The sequence below is a fragment of the Brassica oleracea genome, chromosome C1, assembly GCF_000695525.1.
Source record: "Brassica oleracea var. oleracea cultivar TO1000 chromosome C1, BOL, whole genome shotgun sequence".
Classification (NCBI taxonomy): domain Eukaryota; kingdom Viridiplantae; phylum Streptophyta; class Magnoliopsida; order Brassicales; family Brassicaceae; genus Brassica; species Brassica oleracea.
Window position 1 is genome coordinate 15,869,639 of NC_027748.1, and position 14,612 is coordinate 15,884,250.

Below are 14,612 nucleotides of genomic sequence, written 5' to 3' on the forward strand. Positions count from 1 at the left end.
CGGCGGCGGCTTACCGGAAAGTTGGCCGGCGGCGACGGCGGAGCTGCGGCGGCGGACGGTGGTCCGGCGGCGGAGCTGCGGTGGCGACGATTTCCGGCGGCGGCGCGTGCGTTTCACGCGCGCGCGAAGGGCGGTTTTCTGGAGGCGCGTACGGCTTCGTCCGGGCTCCGTTTGAGGCGTGCTTGGTGTTTACGGCTTCGTCTCGACGAGAGGAACACGATGATGGGCTTGGATGCCCGAGATTCGCAACGGTTAGAGAGTTATCGGCGAATTACTAAACGGACGAAACTAAGCTTAACTGCATGGCGGTTTCCGGCGATTCTAAGCTGCAGCGGACGGTGGTGACGAGCTCAACGTGGTCTCGAGGCGCGGTGGCTCCGGTGGCAACTCAGGTAAGCTCTCTCTCTTTCTCTCTCTCTCTCTCTTTCTTTCTTTCTTTTAAAAAAAACAAGTCGGCCTTTGGAGATACCTTGGGGTTGGGGTCATTACATTATTATTAATATTTTTCTTTTCCATCAGGTTATGTCGTGTCTCCATCATGTTGGGGAGAAAACTGCTATTGAGGGTTCTGCTGCCAATCAGAAGCTCATCGAAGATCTAACCCGTCAGTGTCAGCAGGAGAAGGACAAGGCCCTCGCATTGGAGAAAGAGGTCAAACGCCTTAAGGGGAATGTGGAGCAGGATGGCATGCTAGCACGAGCGGATATCTCCTCCCTGCAGAGAGAAAAAGACCAGTTGCATGAGGAAGTTGTCCAACTGAAAATAGCTGCAGAGACTTTTCCGAAGGAGATGGAGATGGCAGTCAATGGTGCAAAGATCGTTGCTCGCTGGGAGCTCATGCGAGAGTGGCTTAAGCAGCAAACAAATAGTTGGAAGCCGGCGGCGGAATTCAGGCAATACCGAATTTTCATGGAGACTGAGGCAGAGCTCAAGAATTTACCTCCTCCTTCTTTCGATGATGAGCCGGAGATCCCTGATGAGTCCCTAGACCAGGGGGACGCCGCATACATGGAGGTTGACCCAACGGCCAAGACCAACAACCCTCCTGCTTGACTTTTTGCTATGTTCCGCCTGCTATGCATATCTCTTTCTTTTTTTTAATAATTTTTTGACTTTGGATGTTTTCCTCATTGAGCTTTAGAAACTCTTTTTTTTTTGTATGGCTTTTTGAAGTTTTCATGTTGTGAAAAAACTCTGATTTCTGTCGGTAAACCGTTGACAGTTTTTTTAGCTCATGTGATGGAATGATTCTATCCGGCCTTTCGGGTTGAAGCAATCACCAGTTTTATCGATCGGTACTGGTATGAATCTATTTGTTACAGTGAGTCAATCGCCAATCTTATTGCTTCTCATATCTCTAGATAAACAAGTGCTTATAAATTTAAGACTAGTTTGAGGTATCATGTTATGATAGTGTGAGCTCTACAAAGTCATGTCTTCTACGTCGTACACTCCCTTTGTTTATTACACACCTTGTCACAATTGTAGTTTATATAACAGAAAAACGTGATTCACTCATCAGCATGATTGTTTCCTCAACTCCGTTTGGTGCGGATCAGCAAGAAGAAGAAGAAGAAGATTAACGGCGAAAAGCATAACAAGCCTTGAAACGTCACACCGTTTGGGTCTGGAGAAGAAGCACTGGAGGAGATATGCTCTTGTGAGTGCTTTGATGATGGTTTTGGTATTGGGAATAGATGCAGAAAAGACCATGGCATTAGGTCCGGAAGGTCCTTTGATGGAAGAGTTTTGGGACAACGTGAGACGTTACAGTCTTTACGCTCTCACCGTCAGCACAGGAGCACTCTCCGCCGTCTTTGAGCCCATCTTCGAACTCCTCAAGAACCCAATCACCGCCGTTCTCATCTTTATCATCTTAGGTGGAAGCTTCGTTTATGAATACGGATACTAAAGTTTGTTCTCTTTCATTAATACTCTATTCTACATGTCATGGTGCTCACCAATATTTGATTTTATGATACAATTAATCAACGAGGTAGAATGCAGATACATTTTTTTTGATATAAAAGCACCAAAAGTTGTACATGTTAAGGCTCTTTGAAATATGGAGACAATTTGGTTACAAATCTTTCTTTTTAATTGTACTTGTGAGAATCATCAGGCCTTCCAGCGACGTAGTCCATGATTCCCTCTCCGGTTGCTTTATCTGAAAGCTGTTGAACGCCACCGAAGGTGATTGCTATGGCCAAGAAGGCGGCCGTTGACGCAAACAGTGGCCAGAAATAAGCTACTATGTCGACAATTCTGGGTGCTGCGTACACGAGGGATACAACAAGTAGGCTCACGATGATTGCGACCATGAAATGGAGTTTGTACTCCATCAGCCTTGTTTGAATCTCCATTTCTTGTTGATAGGGGAGAGAGAAAGAGCGAGGGAGAATATAACCAAAACTCTGATGATTGCAACTTGCCAGGAAGGAGATATGGGGTTTTAATGTCAAAAAGTATGTAGCTTTGGCTTTGTTGATCAACGCATGTTCTCAAGTCATGTTCCTTAGAGCAGGTTTATTGCAGTGGCTTAAATGAATTGCTTAAGGCTAATTGCAATTAAAATAAATGATAAAAGGAAAAAAAGAGAAAAGGTGTTGCTTAATTTGGCACGGGAAGCGTCGTTGCGTCTTTGCCAGGTGTTGCACCGGGACAGGCTGGAGAAGAGGTGACCCTCGTGTTCTTCGCATTTTCTATTTTCCTTCATTTCTCTCTCTCTTTTTCTCTCCTCGCTACGGCGAAAGGCGAAATCCGATGCGATCGATGGGACTGTTCGACGCCACGGCTGCGTCTCAGTGGGTGGCTGTCGTCGACGACGGCAAACGACAGCCTCTCTATCTGTTGCTCTCCTCCACCAAGGAAAACGGTGACATCTCTCTCCGTTTCCTTCCTCTCCTTGGCGAAATGGGAGATCTCTCCCGATCGGTGGTTCTGTTGGAGGATCAGGCGACGTCTCCGTCGGTGGCTGTCGTTGAGGAAGGGCCATGGCGATCTCCCTATCTGTCTCTTTCCTCTCCTCGGCGGAATCTCAGGCGAATCGAAGGTAAAGATTTGTTAATATGATGCATGTATTTGATTTTGATTATGCATGTATTTGATTTAGATTTTCTCGAACAGATCGAGAATTTTAATATGAGGAACATGATAAATTTGGATTTGATTTTTTTCTGTCATGTTCTTGTGAGATGGAATGATCAAGAGCCAGACGATTCTTCATTCAAAAGGCAGAAGATCAAGGGTTACATGTTAAAGGTAAACCTTTGTCTTTGGTCGGTTCAGTTTGATAAAAACTCTTGTTTTTGGTCTGGTGAATTGGATGAAGCATTGTTAATAACATTTGGTGGTTTGTGGTTTGTGGTTTGTTATTGTTGATTTTTATTCTCTGGCGAGCTCGTGTACATATATATAAATATTTGTTTTGGTTGTGATTTGTTCCTTTCCTCTCTGTCTTCAGGTTGTTGGATCAAGATGCAGTGGCAAGGTTCGTGAGACAAAAGCCCTACGCTTGTTGATAGAGGTAAGCCCCTCTCTTTGCTCTTGTGAATATGATAAAGCATTGTGTGGTAGTGTAAATGTAAATGTTGATGGTTAAGTTAGGTGAACACTGTAATAAATGCGATGGTTAGGTTATGGCTGTGTTAGGATAATAAAGTGTAGTTATGGATTGATACATATCGATGGTCTTGTGTGTTAATTGCGGTAGATATATGTCCTCTCGAACTGGTTGTGATCAATGCTTCTCTTCCTCCATTTAAACTCTGTCCTTGGCCTCTCTCTTGAGTCTCATCTTCGCATCTCTCTTGAGTCTCATCTTCGCATCTCTCTTGAGTCTCATCTTCGCATCTCTCTTGAGTCTCATCTTCGCATCTCTCTTGAGTCTCATCTTCGCATCTCTCTTGAGTCTCATCTTCGCATCTCTCTTGAGTCTCATCTTCGCATCTCTCTTGAGTCTTATCTCTTCTTTCTCATCTTGGAAACTGGACTCCTATCCATATAGACAGAATCCAAAGTTTGTTGACTTACTCAATAGTCAACAAGACATTGGATTTGGATCCTATGAAGATAGTGTAGAGCTATCTTCAACCCAAGTTCCTTTTCTTGCCACTCAAGGTACCGCTGATTCAGCCTTCGACGGCGACACTCGTGCTGGCCATCGTGAACGAAGAACTTGGACACCAGCGGACGATGTGGTGCTGATCAGCTCGTGGTTAAACACGAGCAAAGATCCAGTTGTTAGCACCGAGCAAAAGTCAGGCGCTTTCTGGACAAGAATAGCAGCCTACTTTGCTGCAAGTCGTCAAGATGGTGGCTCCGAACAGAGAGGGGCTAGTCATTGCAAGCACCATTGGCAGAAGATCAATGATCTCGTTTGCAAATTATGTGGAGCCTATGAAGCTGCAAGGAGAGAGAAGACATCAGGTCAAAACGAAAACGATGTCCTCAAACTTGCTCATCAAATATTTTTCAACAACCATAAGAAGAAATTCCTCCTTGAACACGCGTGGAAGGAACTGAGGCACGGCCAGAAGTGGTGTGAGCTTTCATCTGCTAAGAATGAAGGAACCTCTAAAAAAAGAAAGGGTGAGGACGGTGGTGATTCTTCAACATCTCAAGCAGATTCTAAGAAGCGTCCACCAGGTGTTAAAGCCTCAAAGGCAAGTGGTAAGAAGACGGTTGATCCAGACAAGCAAGTGAAGGAGTTTGAGAGGATTTGGAAAATCAAGCAGAAGGAAATTGATGCTAAGGAACACCTGTCTAAGATGAGCCTGCTTGATAGTCTTATTGGAAAAAAAGAACCTTTGCTTGAGTATGAAGAATCCCTTAAGAAAAAGCTAATCAATGACTTATTCTGATTGTAGTTCTTGTTCTGTTTGTTGTTCTGTTTGTTGTTGTCTTTCAGTTTCTCGTTTCACCGGATGTTGTTGTTCTGTTTAATCAAGTTCTTGTAATGCTACAATGTTCATGTTTAATTTAATCCAGTAACCTTGTAATGCTCTTGTTCTATGTTTTATTGGTTCTGTTGATATAGCTGTTGTTGTTGTTCCTGTTGTCACTTGTTCTATGACACTGATGTTCCTGTTTTATTGTTTTGTAGTCTAGTATCACGGGAGTGGCGACTTGGACAAGAACATGAGAGAGTGGAGAGTGGAGAGGCAGACAAGACCACACGAGAGTGGAGCATTGTATCACAGGAGTTGTTCTGTTTATATTGTCTTGTTCCTGTTTTGTATTATCTTGTTCGTGTTGTGCATTTGGTCACGGAACTTGTACTAATGCATTGTTTTGGTCACGAGAATGCATTGATATGTATTTGGTCATGAGTCTTTGAAAGACTTATAAAATGTATCTATCTATCACTTTCTCATTATCACCATTCTTGCAAGTTATAAACAATACACTCTCTTGCTTCATTCTCTCAATTTTCTTCATCAAAACAATCCATTCTCACTCTCAATTCTCTTGATTCAACAATCCATTCTCACTCTCGTTGATTCAACAATCCATTCTCATTATCGTTGATTAAACAATCCGTTTCTCAAGTTATAAACAATCAATTTCCTTTATCTCATGGCATCTTCCTCTCATAACAATTTCGAAGACTCTAGTTATGAAGTGTTCGATCAATATTTTGATTATCAATTCGATGAAGCATTTGAGAATTTGTGCAATACTTTTGGTGATCAAACAGAAGAAAAGAAGACAAGAAAAAAATAGTTTTTATCAAAAGAAACCGTGAAGAAGGTCATCTCCGATTATGGAATGATTATTTTAGTGATGCTCCAACGTATCCAGAAAACCTATTCCGGCGACGATTTCGTATGAACAAACCATTGTTTATACATATTGTTGATCGTCTCTCAAATGAAGTTCAATTCTTTCGTCGGAAGAAGGACGGTCTCGGAAAGCTTGGTCTCTCTACACTTCAGAAGTGTACGGCAGCTATTCGTGTGTTGGCATATGGTTCTGCGCTTGATGCGGACGAATACCTCAGGCTCGGTGCAACCACTACTCAGTTATGTGTGGAAAATTTTGTGGAAGCAATAATAGATTTGTTCGGAGATCAGTACCTAAGAAGACCAACACAAGAGGATCTTCAACGTCTACTTCATATTGGAGAGCTTCGTGGGTTTCTCGGGATGATAGGAAGCATCGATTGTATGCATTGGGAGTGGAAGAATTGTCCCACCGCTTGGAAAGGGCAATATTCTCATGGTTCTGGAAAACCGAATATCGTTTTAGAGGCGGGTGCTTCATATGATCTTTGGATATGGCATACGTGTTTTGGACCTCCAGGTACCTTAAATGATATCAATGTTCTTGATCGCTCACCTGTTTTTGATGACATAATAAATGGTCAAGCTCCGCAAGTGAATTTCACGGCCAACGGAAGAGAGTATCATTTGGCTTACTATCTCACCGATGATAATTTATCCGAAATGGGAAACTTTTATCCAATCTATTCCAATTCCACAAGGGCCTAAAGCAGTTTTATTTGCTCAACGTCAAGAAGCTGCCCGAAAAGATGTCGAACGTGCTTTCGGAGTCTTGCAAGCTCGATTTGCAATTGTTAAAAATTCGGCACTTTGTTGGGATAAAGTCAAGATTGGAAAGATTATGAGAGCATGTATCATACTCCATAATATGATAGTAGAAAACGAACGGGATGACCAAACTCGACACCATGTTTCTGATTTTCAACAAGGAGAAGGAAGCAGAAGTTCACATGTCGATCTCACATATTCAACAGATATCCCTACAAATATCGCCAATCAGATGGGTGTTCGAACAAGAATTCGTGATAGACAAGCACATCAACAACTGAAAGGTAATTTGGTTGAACATATTTGGCGTAAATTTGGACGTGATCAAGATACCAACTGAGTTTCGATGTCTCGTTCAAATTATTATCGTTTGTTTTAATAATCTTTGTTTCCATTCTTTTATGTTTGTATTTTAAAAATTTATGTTTAAAATGTTATGTTTAACTATGTTTTATTTACTTAATAAATTTTATCTTTTATAAAAAATTTATGTTTAAAAATAAATTTAAATTTTTTTATTGTTAAGCACCCTAAGTTAAGCAACTACCAATAAACCAATATCATTAAGTGTTTCTTAATTTGTTGCTTAGCTTTATTTTAATACTTAAAAATTCATTAACAACCACTTAAACAACACTAAAGGTTGTTAGCAATAAACATGTTCTTAGTGTGCTGTTTGTGTACTTCGGTGAAGATTCCCTTGTTTACCATTAATCTAACCAACTGTATTTATGATTACTATTCCATGACATGAATACCTTAAAATTAGAGAATATGAAGGGACATGATCGTCATTTTAGGATTGATGGACGATGCATTGGATTTGGAGATGTCTTGTCCACGGATTGGGTTTTGTCCCTTTTCTTCATTTTGATTACCAAAACAAAGACAAAAAATAATGAAGGAATAGGGATGGAAACTCTTTGCAAAGTTCCTTTACATCATATTTAGGCATGGGCATTCGGGGTCCCAATCGGATTTTGGTTTTATCCATTCGGGTTTTGGTTTATTAAAATCAGCTTCATTCGGGTTATATAAAAGTTCGGTTCGGGACCGGTTCGGGTTCGGATCGGGGTTAGTAAATCTTCAAAGAACCGGTATAACCCATTGTACTTTCGGGTTCGGGTACCAATCGGTTCTTCGATTTAAAAATACCTGATTTGTACCTATTTTGTAACTAAAACATAAATGAAATCGGTTCTTCGGATTTAAAATACATGATTTGTACATATTTGTAATAGCCAAAACATAAGTAAAATTAATTCAAAAATAAGAAAAAACATCAAACATGATCATTCAAAATCAAGCGAAAGATAAACATAGTAAGTGATAGAAAGAAAACCAGATAAATGAAGTCATAAAACAAAAACTAAGTTCAGAAACATTATTCAATGAAAACAAAACCAAAATCTAAAACTTTAGGCTTCAACCGCTACATTTCACCATCAACCTTCATGTAACAAATAATTATTTTAGAAGTTCAATAATATCTTAAAGTATTTTGGATACATATTAAGAATTAAGATCATATTTGGTAGAAGTTCTTTTTGTGATTTTAAATGTTTCGGATTTTATCGGATATCCATTTAGGTCCGGGTTCGGTTCGGATAATATCCATAACCCAAAATACCAAAAAACAAAATCCATTTGGTATTTATGTCGGGTTCGGATCAATTCGGATTCATTTTTATCAGATCGGGTTCGGTTTATTTGCCCAACCCTAATCATATCCAGTGGAAAGGCATCAACTTTCTATCCTTTGTTTATATACTATCAAACTCCACTTTGTTATGACACAAGTAATTGATTTTAACATTAAAGATTTGGAAAAACGACTTATTTCTCTGTTAGAAATATTATATATCAACAAATATATATTCTATCCGTTTCATAAAAAAATGTCACTTTAAACACTTTTCACACATATTAAAAAAGTGATTGAAATGCATTTATATTTTCATTAATTACATCTAATTGACCAATAATATTTGAGATAAATAAATTATTTATTATATCAATTTATTTTACAATTAATATTCAGTTAAAAGTAAGTTAAAATTGCATTGAAATTTTAAAACGATATTTTTTATTTGATAAGAAAAAATGTTAAAATGACACTCTTTAAAAATACACGGGGAGTGCGATTTTTTAACTTCCATCTTAATTTTGTTGTAATGCGATTTTTTAACTTCAATCTTAATTTATCTTCCATCTTAATTTTGTTGTATTTCAATTTCGTTGTCTTCCGATTCATTATCATTATCTAATTCGTCAACATCACTCCTCTTCTCCATGATTAGCAGCTCCAACTCAAAGATTAGCAACTAGTTCGCCTTCAGCCCCAATAATTTCCCTTATGGCTCTAAGATTCATGTACAAGCTTTGCATCGGCTCTGCCTTGAAAGATCTGAAAAGCAATTGAGTGTTCATAATGTTGGAACTTAAAACATTATGTAGTTTTACGATTCGATCTATCATCTTGTGTGGCATTAAATATTTAATTTTACAAGCATATGGAATTGATCGTGTGTATATGTTGTCATGTGATATTTTTGGTGAGTAAATGTCACTTCCCTAAAGTTTCAAAATAAAATTGAAGTATCTGATAGATAACTAAGACATATTTAATTAAGGGAAAATTGTTTTTTAGAGCACAAAAATGGTAACTATGTCTTTTTAGACTAACTTCTATTACTTTATGTGCTATTAGACTATTTTTTCAAAATGGCAAAATGGCAGTAATACCTTAAAATTGTAATTTTTTTAATAAAATATATAATGAGTTCGATCATGCGGGATCGATCGATCCGAATTTAAAAGGTCTAACGGATCGATCGATCCTGATCATTATGCAGAAAAAAATGCGGAGTATATACTGTAGAAGTCAGTTTCTACGTGTTTTAGATTTATATTAATGTGTAGATTTTGATTTCTAAAGATTTTAGAACGGTAGGTTAAGCGCGGAATGTGTATTCTAAATATTTTTAGAATACTCCTATTTACGTAGATCACGTATTCTAAACATTGTAGATTCAATGAAAAAAGTGGATTTTGTTTTCTACTTCGTAGAATGCCATTTCTACTTTATTTAGAACATAATCTGAAATTTATGATTTCAACTTTTTTATAACTGAAAAAAATATCACTAAGTTCATATAAGTATTTTATCAAAAGTTACTATTTTTCCAATTTTTTTTTGTTTGTAAAACTATTTATTAAATTTATTTTCAAATATATTAAAAGGTGTTATAGAAAAAAATGGTATAAAATAGAGACTAATTTAAATGTACATAATTATCATTTTTTTTTGCTCTAAAAACAATTTTCCCTTTAATTAATAGGTTCTTAAAAACACCCCTTAAAAGAACTGTAAATAGGAACACTTTACAGATCACAAGATTTTTCTTTTGAATACAAGATTTACAAAGGAGAATCCAACTGGTAGACCGAGTTGTTTTCAAAGTTCTCACCCTTCTGCTACTCAGCTTCAATCCACAACGAGGTTCATAATACAGCAAAATGACTAGGAAGCCACATCATAAGTTATCTACCTCTACTATTGGCTGCAAAGATGGCTTCCATTTACGGTTGCAGCTACCATAAGTCTCAGGGAGCTTAAAAGAAACGCCTTCTGGACATTTCAGAAGTAGCTGCTCGAGCTGCTTCCTCGTCAGAATGATCTTTACGCACCGCCTTTTCCCTGTTTTCTGCTCAGCTACCTCTAGTTGAGGTGACTCCTTGATCTTCTTTGTTGATGCATCATCCAACGACAAATCTCTAACTATGTTTCCATGCTTGCTGCGCATTGTGTGAATGCAGTTTCCCATGTTGTTGCGTAGTAGTGATGTGATTTATTATGCCTCGACTCCTACAGTCTTTATATTCAGCTCGTGGACCAACGTGCAGACCATCATATGCGCACTAACTCTTTTCTTTATTACGGTCAGCTAAGGTAACAGCACTTGAAAAACATATCTTGTTTCACATGCACAATGTCAAACTGGGTCCTCAAATATTACTTTTAAATCAAACATATATCAATGGAGCATGCTTTCCAAGAGGCAAAGTCAAATAGCCACCCCTCATCATTAAAGTCAACAGGAGGATAATGAAGAAAATCCCATAAACTAAGGATTATGAGACTTAATCAGCCTCTGTAGAATTGTTTTAAATGTGTATATCACTGAGTTTGCTAGCATTACAAAAACCTATCCTTTGCCGGAATAAAACTCAAAGCCACATAGACATATCAAAGCTACATACCAACGACAGAGAGCTACGCAGAAACTTCTCCGGATAAACACCAACGACAGAGAGCTACGCAGAAACTTCTCCGGATAAACGTCTAGACTCCAACCATGCCTTTGCCGCAACACTAGTGGTCAAAAACCAGCCAACCTTATCTGGAGCTTCATGGAAAGGAGCATCTAGCTCCTTCAAGTGAGACTCAAAAACAGCTGCTAAACCTTTGTCTGAGTACTTGTGTTTCCCATGTCCAGTGTTGATTCCAAGCAACGGAGGGAACTCTTCTCCAGATACCAGAGCAGCCTCTGATAAGTCGTTCATCCAAACATGAAGAGCGGTTAAGGCTGCCCCAAGAGAGAGACTTTTCAGGTGTAAAGACCATTGAGTAGCAGATTTTGATTGAAGACCCGAATATATGTCATACTCCAGCCCCAGTTGCAGGATCTCACAAGCTTTTTCCAGCTTATTGAGATTGACACAGAGATCAATCAAACAATTCAAATACGCTTTATTTACATCAGAGCCTATGGAATCAATCAACTCAGATGCTTCCTTCTTGAACACCCCTTCCTCGCAGCTCTCCTCCTCGATCAACATCTTTACCACGCGACCAAGCTTTGGCTTAGCCTTCTCCACACATCCAATGAGTTTACCGATCTCCTCCTTCGGTGTCTGGGTCATTACATTCAGAAGACAGCCACAGAATCTGTCGTCTGGCTCTATACCAAGTTCCAGCACTTGTTCGAATGTCCTCACAACATCATCAACCTGCTTGGCTTTGCCATAACACTGGATAAGCGACGTGAGAACAAAAAGAGTAGGCTCAAAGCCAGCTTCTCTCATCTCACGCAGAGCCGCCTCAGCCTCTGAAACCCTCCCACAGCAAGAGTACACGGTGACTAGCGAAGAGAATGTCCAGCTGTCAGGATCACAAGTCCCACTACTCTTCATATCTTGAAAAATCTCAAAAGCTTCATCCACATATCCAATATCAGCACACATGGACAAGAGAGTGTTGTACAGAATCACAGTTAACTCCATTCCTTTCCCCTTCATCTGCCTGTAGATAACAAGCGCATCGTCGCCGTAACGAGCTCTACCATACGCTCTAATAAGAGCAGCATAAGTACTCCAATTGGGTTCAAAGCCATTGCTAATAAGATCCTTGTGGATTATTGTCGCCTGCCAAGGCCTCTTGGCTTTACCCATAGAATCTAACAGCCTATTGTAGATAACAAGATTAGGCTTCACCCCAAGAGACTTCATCTCTTCATAGATATTGAGACACCCATCATAGTTTCCAGAATAGCCATATATCCTAATCAAAGTCGAAAAGGTAACAGGGTCAATGCGCCATTTCTCGGTCCTCGCACGGTCATACAAGCTCAAAGCCATCTCAACGTTACCAGCACGACCATAAGCGTCGATCATAGTAGCCAAAGTGACGTTATCAGGCTCACAGCCAAAAGAAGGCATTTTCTCAAACCACTCAACGGCTCTCTTAGGTAAACCACACTGCCTAGCGCAGCTGATTAACGTTGTGAACGTTGCGTTGTCAGGTTTAACTCCTCTCTGGAGCATTTCGTCGAACAGCTTCTCGGACCTCTCAAGATCCTTGGACTTCCTGAACACCTTCATAGTAACATTGTATAGAATCACTTCCCTGGTGGGTTCCAGCGTCCCGAGGAGATGGTTCAAGACAAGAGGCGCGGTTTCAGGGTTGGTCATGTTATTGAGGGTGACAACAGCGTCTTGCTCGAAGAGGTTACTACCAAACTTAGTTAATTCATAGGAGACATCAGCCTCGTTTGGGGGACACGCGTCTAAGGACTCGGCTAGTTTGATTAGAGAAGAGTACCTCGAGTCGTAAGACTTTCTACGGAGCTGAGAAGCTCTAGGGCTATTGGGATTTACCCAGGCGTATCTTTTGGGGGTGGGACCTGGTGGGTTTGCGTCAAGTTTGGGTTTTTCGATCTGGGTTTCATGCGGGAGAGATTCTTGTAGTGAAACATGGCTTGTTTGAAGAAGGTTTCTGGAGTGGAAGGGAGGAGAGTTGGGGTTGTAGGTGGAAAGGAAGCTCCTTGGAGTGGATTTGGGATGAGCTGAGAGGAGATTGCAGAGAGGATGAGGATCGTGGAGAAGCGATGAAGGAGAGGAGTATAGATGAAATGACATTCCTTTTTCTCTCTCTCTCTTATTTCTTCGCTCTGGTGGCGTCGACCTTATCCAACGAAGTAGTCGAAGAGCTTTGTAGAAGAAGAAGCAAAGTGTTATGTTGTTTAAGTGTTTGTCAATGTAACTGCCTGCTGTTTCTTTGGTTAAAACCCACCGCGTAGTTCGAATATGTTTCCAATGGACGATGACGCATTGGGTTTGGTGGTGATCCTTTGGCCCAAATGATAAAAGAATTTCAATTCCATTCTATTTTTTACTCAATAATAGATTGAAAAAATAGGTTTACTTTAGAGTAAATCATTTATTTCATTATTTATCATTCTATTTTTACTTTAAAACATAATATTATTAGACGTAAAACATAACCCTGTTGTAAAGTTATTCTATTTTGAATATAAATAAATAAAATGATCCATTTCTAATGGTCTAACAAATCTGTAGCATCCCATATTCCACGTACGCTTCTTTGAGAAAGGTGTTAAACAACAGGCACAGAAAGTAGATAATTTTATAAAGCGAAATACTATTATAAATGTGTCGTAAATGAAGCGTTGGAGAAATACTTCTGTTATCATTACTGTCGACCAGAAGGTTCATATATATACAAGGTATTAGACCGTCATAAGGTCATGTTTATCCTAACAAGATAAGGATAAGGATAAACACTATGTTACAGATATACATGGAATATATACTAGATAAACACATAGTCTCTGATTGTCTTTATCATGTCCCGGATTGGGCCTGCAGTACGGGCTGGTCCATGGTCGATCATCATTTGGTTTATAACACTCCCCCTTGATCGACACATCCGGTACAGGTTCGTTGCATGCTTAATGTTGCCTCATTAAAACCTAACCTGAAAAACCCCAAAACCAATGTGGCAAAAATGAGAAACTAAGGACAGGAAAAAGAGTACAACACATGCACTCCCCCAGATGAATGCATCACTGTAGTAAACGCATTCTCATCTGGTATCCGAGTCTTCTTGAACGTTGAAGTTGCCTATGACTTGGTGAAGATGATCAGCTGGAATCTCCTTGAATGAACTTGTAAGTCTTGGACGTTGGTATGTCTTTTGGAACTCCATTAAGATGTGGTCAGGATGTACATCTTTGCTGCTGATCACTCCATGTCTTGGTTGAACTGATGGTGCTTCAAACGGTGCTCGGATGGACTTTATAATCTGCAAGATAACTTTACTTGCAGGTCTTTTTTCATGTCCCACGGATTCTCTTTGGTTATATGGCTTTCCCAAAACGTGGACATTCAATATATATTGAGTCATAGACCCAGAACACATACAAACAACTTTACTTCATATCTTTCGTTCATTCAGACTTATATCTCTTCGTATGTGCCAATGGCTTTATCCATTGTAACCAATCATTCTTTATTTTCTTTTGTCCGATCCATGTTGAGCTATAGATCTTGTCTATATTCGTTCATAATCATGAGTGTCTAAGATCATACCATCAATAATTATTTGCTGCAATGAAACTCATCACACAATGAATTCGCAGTCATACACTCATGTCCTTTGTACATGGTTATCGATCTTTTCTTGCTTTAGCAATGCTTATAATCATTAAACCACGACCAGACATCCTTCTGGTCACTATCCTGGTTTATGGTTCTCAC

General features: G+C 39.5%; 2 protein-coding genes across 2 annotated transcripts; one reads left to right on the forward strand and one right to left on the reverse strand.

The window, feature by feature from the left end:
- The first annotated feature begins 302 nt into the window (after positions 1-302).
- On the forward strand, positions 303-1,605 carry LOC106333002. Its single transcript, XM_013771484.1, has 3 exons — positions 303-392; positions 520-1,301; positions 1,501-1,605. The coding sequence occupies exons 1-2, from the start codon at positions 303-305 to the stop codon at positions 1,051-1,053; spliced, it is 624 nt and encodes a 207-aa protein (XP_013626938.1). The 3' UTR covers positions 1,054-1,301; positions 1,501-1,605.
- An 8,947-nt stretch (positions 1,606-10,552) lies between these two features.
- Positions 10,553-13,037, reverse strand: LOC106308935 (pentatricopeptide repeat-containing protein At4g16390, chloroplastic-like). The gene has a single exon (XM_013746038.1). It carries the CDS (start codon positions 12,969-12,971, stop codon positions 10,869-10,871), a length of 2,103 nt encoding a protein of 700 aa, XP_013601492.1. The 5' UTR covers positions 12,972-13,037; the 3' UTR covers positions 10,553-10,868.
- Positions 13,038-14,612: the final 1,575 nt, after the last annotated feature.

Bases quoted from the DNA above. Each gene is read 5' to 3' on its own strand.
- LOC106333002 (XM_013771484.1), top strand. From the start codon at position 303: ATGGCGGTTTCCGGCGATTCTAAGCTGCAGCGGACGGTGGTGACGAGC. The intron at 393-519 runs GTAAGCTCTCTC...CTTTTCCATCAG, and splicing joins TGGCTCCGGTGGCAACTCAG to GTTATGTCGTGTCTCCATCA.
- LOC106308935 (XM_013746038.1), bottom strand. From the start codon at position 12,971: ATGTCATTTCATCTATACTCCTCTCCTTCATCGCTTCTCCACGATCCT.